A 7,054-nucleotide genomic window follows, 5' to 3' on the forward strand; every position below is an offset into this window, starting at 1 on the left:
TAAGTGAAGGTCTGCTATGTGTTAATTATTACACTGAAGCAAAAATATAGTAAGGAAATACAAAAGTATATTGTGGTTTTCTCCAACTAGACAATCTATTGATCCTTACAATATGAAAAATATATTATGGGCATCATAAGTAAGGTCACAGGCACGTAGAAAAACGTAGTTATTTACGCTCCAACCTTCCGGTCACTGTATAAGTCTACTTACAATATTGTGTCTACTTCCAGCACTGTGTCTACCTTCAACCCCGTACTCTTATTAGAGAACGATCACAGACAGAATTGTACTCTAAGGATTACACCCTCATAGCTAATGTATATACGCAAAGTGTTTGTGAAGTACACTCCCTTAAACCCCTTTTTCCATATCTGTTATCGGAATAATTTTTGGCATCAGATTGAAAACTTAATAATAATAATAACTATCTACCTACTATATCTGCACTATATCATTTAACTCACATATTGACATTTGTTTTCATTAATCTTACAGAACGTGTTCATACCTGTTATCGGAATCATTTTTGGCATCAGATTAAAATTTTAGCTGCGCACAAAAAGAACGAGACGGCTATGTGTTCGTATCTATGGGTAAACTACTAACCTCCCTGTTGTATTATTTCGTAAAACTTCATTTCGCTTCTCAACACAGCCCCTAGCTGCTACAATCTCTCCCTAACCTATTTCTCTAGTGGAATCCTGAACTGAAAGTTGGGAATTTTTCCTATTACTCTTAAAATTAATGGCCTTAGTTTACGCCTCTGTCCGAACGTGTTTAGTGACGTCACGGGTGGGCGGAGCTACGGTGCGCCCGCTATGTTCGAGAACATTCTAATGTCGTCTCGAAGCTTTAGTTGAACCAAAATCAGCTGAAATATATTTGTAGCTATCTCCTATTGTATGTTTTTCTTCAATGATTATAGTAAGGCTCTTTGCCAACACATCTTGATAGGCAGACATAGAATAGAATAAATTCATGGTCTATTAAGGCTCTATTTTCTACTTTGCTTCTTGGTTGAGTAAAACCGTCACGACGTCCATAATACCCAGTCTCTCAAATAAATAAATAGATAAATAAAACGAAATTCCAAAAATAATATCCCTTCAAAATTCCTGTCCTTACATGGCCCTACGCCCCTCTGTAAGAAAAATTCCGCAACATCACGTGAAGGATTCTATTTGGTGTGGTCCAAATCCCTCTGCAAAAGAAAAAAAAATCCATCCTGCATCAGAGAGCGATTATCCTTTTGATAGCTTGACGAGGCACTCTCCCCTCAGCACACTCGTAGGTGTACGAATCTCAGGTGACCCGGGGGTACACCAATTTACTGTGGATGTCTCCGTGGACTTTTCCATCAGCCTTCGTATTGGCTGGATTCCCCAATTAACCTCTTACCTAATACTTGACTGGACATGCATAGCCGCTACGACCGAGCTAAGCCACGACTCTCTCCTGTGGATTCGCCCCATGGGTGGCACACTACTTCCCCTTCTGTGGGCTCACCTCTGGGCAATCGGCGATTGTCCACCAGGTCCTGAAGTCCTACACCCCTGTCAAGCGGGCAATTGTGAATTTGAGTTGGGTTCATGACCCCAACTCGAGCTAAAGAATTTCCCCATTTTCCAATACTACTCCGAATGAAAGTGCTCGCTAACCATCGTTTGTAGTCCCTCTCCTAGGCTAATATTGACTTCTTTATCCCCCCCCCCTAAGTTGACATTTAGTTCCTTCACCTGGCTGTTGCTGAAATTTCCTTTTACAACATATGAAATATATGCATCCTTAATCCTAGGACATCTCAACCTTACACATGTATAAAAGTATAGGTGGGTTACATTTAAGCCTTATGGTCCAATATATAGGAACATTGAGGGCATCTTTGCATTAATTTGCACGAGCATTCGTTTTTTCTTTGGACATATACTGGCACGATATGATCCCTACATTTCCTATTGCAGTTAACTACTGTCATCTTAGTACCTTAAATCACTCGGTATAGCACCAATTGGTCGGGTTGCTCCAGTTTATTTCTTCATTATTCCTCGATGAGTCGTCTTGGTGTACGACGCATCCTCGGTGGCAGTATTTTTACTTCCGGGTCTGGGTGGAACTCTCTCTCAACAGGCTCCACCAACCACTCTTCGGAACCAAAGTAAGGTTTCACTTGAGCAGCAACTCTCCTTGTCCCCTTTCCCGTGAAGGGATTTCTTAGTTCATATACACTGTGTCCTGCTAATGCCCCCACCACTCTGTAGGGCCCTTCCCACTTGGGGTTCAGCTTGCGGCAGGTACCTGGTATAGCAGTTTCCTTCCGGATCCATACTAAAGATCCCACTTCAACCTTCTGCTCGCCTCTCCTGCGGTTCGCCACACTCCGATACTCCGTTGTCATCTTACGGTGGGTTTCTCGGATGATTTGATGAGCGACCTCTGTTTCATCTTCCGTTCCCTCTACACCTGGGAGTCTATGACCGGCCAATCGGGGTGGGTGTCTTCCGAAGAAGCCGAAATAGGGAGTATGTCCGGTGGAGGTGTGTGTGGCTCCATTCATCTTCCTCTGACAGGCTTGTAGTAGATCCGGCCATTTGTTTGGGTGTCCCTGGCATAGTGTTGCCAGGATGCTCTTCAACGTTCGATGCATCCGTTCTATTACACCGTTTGCTTGTGGGTGGTATGGGGTGGTGTAGAGTAGGGTGATTTGCTGTTCTCCACACAACTTCTTGAAAGCCATGTTGGTGAATTCTGCTCCATTGTCTGCTACGATGCTCTCTGGGGTGCCGTAATCTGCGAAGAACTGGGTTAGGGAGTGTAGTATGTGTTGGTGGTGTTTTGTTCTCAATGGGAAAAACCTAACGAACCTACTGTAGTGATCGATTATGGTCAAAATATACCTATATCCCTGCGACCCGGATACCATATCCGTTAGGTCTATGCCTATTCTCTCCATTGCCTTTGTAGCAGGGGGAACCTCTTTGTATTGCTGTGACAACCCTTGTGTACCCTTGAACCTCTGACAAGTAATGCATTTCTTTACAAAATTACATACATCTACCTTTAAATTTGGCCAATAGAACAGCTCCTCGGCTTGTTTAATTGTTTTCTTTTGCCCTAAATGACCTGTTAACTCATGTGCATGTTTTATTGCTTCCTGAATCAAATTGTGAGGGATTATGAGTGCGTAGTGAACGCTTCCATCTGATTTCTCTCTAGCATAATATAAGATGTCGTCTATCAATGCAAACTGATCTAGGATCGTCATCCTTAAGCGTCCTACTTGGTAATGTGCCTCCTTCTAAGTAGTTGGCTAACTCTAACCATGTGGAACTCTCTCTCTGTTTATCCTTGAAAGTGGGTCTATCGTATCCCAGCCAAGTGGCTTCTGGTACTCTCGTGATCATTCTAACTGGCCTTGACAGTTGGTCGGCTACAACGTTTTCTTTCCCTTTTACATACTGGATCTCATACTGGTATTCTCTCATCTCTAGGATCCACCTATTCATGCGTGGAGACTTGGTCTTTCTTTTGAATACACTGGTTAGGGGCTGGTGATCTGTTATAATGGTGAACTTCGTCCCCCATAAGTGATGGTGAAAGTTTCTGCAAGCTAGCACTATTGCAAGTGCCTCCTTATCTGTAATCGCGTACCGCGTTTTCGCATGGGTTTAACTTCTTTGAGAAATATCCTATGGGTTTAATGCCCCCTTCTGGCTGCACTTGGCTCAGTACTGCCCCCACGTGTGTGTTGCTGGCATCAGTAGTTAGTAGGAATGATTGGTCATTCCGTACTTTCGCTAGTATGGGTGCACTGGTTAGCTTCTCCTTCAGGTGCTCAAATGCCTCCTGGCGATTGCTGTTCCATACATATTCAGAATCTGACTTTGTAAGATTAGTGAGTGGTACCGCAATTTTTGCGAAATCTGGTATGTACTTCCTATAAAATCCACACATCCCTAGGAATCTCCTCACTTCCTTTACATTCTTTGGTGCTTTCATCATTAGTATGGCATCCACGTTTTTCGGTAATGGCTTACTACCTTTTGCTGATACTACATGTCCTAGAAATGTAACCTGTTTTAATCCGAAGAGACATTTGCTTAAATTTAATTTGACTCCATTTTGTTCCAGTACTGAGAATAATTCACCTAGTCGTTTCACTAGTTCTGTGAAGGTGGGTGCCCATAGAATAAGGTCATCCAGATAATTCCTGACCCAACCTTTCCGTAACAGGGGCTTCAATACCTCAGTCATGCGCCTCGAAAATATAGCAGGAGCACAATTCAGTCCGAAAGGCAATCTTCTAAATCTATATAATGATACACCATCACTGAAGGTAGTGAGGTCTCTGCTTTCCTTGTCTAACATGACTTGGAAGTACGCATCCTTCATATCTAATGTTACATAATATTCATGACCACTGGCTTGTTCTACTAATTCATCTAGTCTTGGCAAAGGGTAGACATCTGCTGTCAGTTTTTTTATTCACACGCCTATAGTCCAGGCACATCCTTTTGCTGCCATCGGGTTTGTTCACCAGGACTATTGGAGATAACCAGGCTGCCGTTGATTTCTCAATAATCCCCTTTTCCTCCATATCCGTTAGCATATCTGAGATAATTGTCTTTGCCTGTTCAGGATAACGGTATATAGGAGCTCTACTGGGCTGAGGGTTATTTACCTGTATATGAGCGGGTGGACCTTCAATTAACCCCAGATCATCGCTTCCCAGTATAAATAGCCGTTCGTGCTCTAGGATCAGTTCGTTCAGCTCTCTTTGCTCCCTGTTAGTAAGATGGTCCCAGTTTTGTTCCCTTATTTTCTCTTCCAACTTCTCTACCCTAGTACCTTCTAACTTTGCTGACTCATAATTAGGTAGTAGATCATTGTGTATTTCCCTGGTCACATTAATTCTAAGAGGGGGTATGTTCCTAGTCAGCTCATATGAACCTATTATAGTCCCTTTCTGGTACTTCAGCCTTTTCTTAGAATTGTTAACCATTGCTACGTATATTGAACTCCCTTCGCTAACATCTACTAAATATGGGTGACCGTTATGGCTGTAACTTGCTTGGGGATACACTATAAGACATGTGCCCGGTTTTTCTCTCACTGGGACTGTTATAAATCTAGTCTGATATGGCTCTAAGAATACTGGAGCCTCCAAACCTACTTGTAAGTGATGCTTCGGATTTCCATTTAGCGTAATGGGGCTCTCTCGTACCTGTCGGACCTCCCCCCGTTGACTCTTGACGGTGTTAAATGGATACGATACCTTACCCCAGCATAGAGTTCTCTTCCTGGCGTTCCAATGATAATTTGCTTGATTCAAGATGTCACATCCCAATAGTATGTCAGTAGCTAGGTATGAGTCTGGTACTATAGGAATCCATTGTGTAACTACCTTTGCATTACCCACATTAACCTTTGTTTTTATCATTCCAATTATCCTAAGCGGGTTCCCTGTGACCCCTTGTAATCTTGGAGGATTCCTCCGCAAGTTGAGTTCTCCTTCAATCATCTTAGATGCTTTCTCCGACACCAATGTGTGATCACTCCCTGTGTCTACTAATGCCCTTAGTTGCTGGCCCCCTACTTCTGTAGTGATCACCGGGGTTGATTTTCTGTTATCCAGTCATTTTGAACCTTTTGAGTTTGAGCGGTATTGGCTCTTCATCGAGGCTGGGCAATTCGGGTCTCCCCTCCTGCAACTTAGCTTTCCACAATCAAAACAATGGCCAGGGGGTGGTTTCCTCCAACAGTCTTTTAACCAATGGGAGGCTGTTTGACAGTACTGACAGTATCTGAGACGGTCGCTACCTTCTTGTGCATTCTTCCCCTTCTCCTGCTCTAACTGAACCTCTAGTTTGCGGATCCTATACATGAGTTCATCTACATCGACATCACCTCGGGTACAGCTGTTTTTCCTCTCCTTGGCATGTAACACGTTCACCGGCGAGTCCCTTTGAATCATCAAGAACTGCCTCTCATTCTCTAATCTATTTAGGAAGTGGTTAAGGGGGTAACCATCATTTAAGAATCCCTCAATCCTTTCCTTTGATCCTGTGGGTAACCCATTCCACAGCTTCCTTTTGATGGTCTGGTCCCGGTTTGGTAAGCTTTCACTTGGGATTCTCGTCTCGAGTACTGCATGATGGTACTTAAACTTATGTATGAATGTTTCTGGTGACTATCCAGTCATATCTCATGTTCTCTAAGTCCTGCCATGCACGATCTAGGTTAACTTCGATGCCGAATTCCTTCTGTAGCCCCGTTTTAAAAGACTCCCATGAGTGGATGGTTCCCCTCTTTTGATTGTTGTATATGACTACGGCTAATTCCGGGCTGGCCCTACTCTTTGCAATCAGGATTCTTTCCTGGTCATCGTCGCTACATCGCTCCACCAACTCAATGAACAATTGGAACTTGGCTATGGCATCAAGTCCCCGTAACTCTTCCAACTTTAGTATGGGAATGCCGTTTGGGTCTGCGAGTATCCTTGGTTTTTCCTCCTTTATTGGGGTTTTGGGTGTGCATTGGGCATTCTGTGCCTGTATGTCTATTACGTTCCTCAACGTACCTATTATCTCTAATAGCTCTCCACTGACTCTCTGTTCATTTGTAGCACCTGTTTCTTTGCCTCCTCCTGGGTTAGATTCCCATTCAGGTCTATCTTCCATCCTCGTTCTCGTCTCTTCTTCCTCTACCGAATTGGATTCCCATTCCGTTTTATTGTTCATTTTTACCTGACTGCCTTTAATTATGTGTAGTTCCATCAAAGCTATACACCTTAACACGTCACTTCCCCACACAATCTCATCCGCTATTTCTATATGGGATATATTCTGTCTCTGATGACTGTACTGCCAATCCACAGGGTACACAAGCTTTGTCTAAGTCGACACACCGATAAGTGAGCTTCAGGTTGGTTAATAGCGTAAATCCCACCGCTCGGCCACCAATAATGTGGTGCCGTCGATTGATTTAGTGTTTAACCAAGAGCACCTCCAATGGGAGTGATCAGAGATACCCACATAAGAACGATTTGGGAAAT

General features: G+C 43.4%; 1 protein-coding gene across 1 annotated transcript; it reads right to left on the reverse strand.

The window, feature by feature from the left end:
- Positions 1-4,438: 4,438 nt before the first annotated feature.
- Positions 4,439-5,974, reverse strand: LOC143041505 (uncharacterized). Its single transcript, XM_076213459.1, has 2 exons — positions 5,796-5,974; positions 4,439-5,624 (listed from the first exon to the last, which is right to left on the reverse strand). Exons 1-2 carry the CDS (start codon positions 5,972-5,974, stop codon positions 4,439-4,441), a joined length of 1,365 nt encoding a protein of 454 aa, XP_076069574.1.
- Between the last annotated feature and the right edge of the window lie 1,080 nt (positions 5,975-7,054).

This window comes from Oratosquilla oratoria, chromosome 3 (genome assembly GCF_046742065.1).
Source record: "Oratosquilla oratoria isolate Oo_2021 chromosome 3, ASM4674206v1, whole genome shotgun sequence".
NCBI lineage: Eukaryota > Metazoa > Arthropoda > Malacostraca > Stomatopoda > Squillidae > Oratosquilla > Oratosquilla oratoria.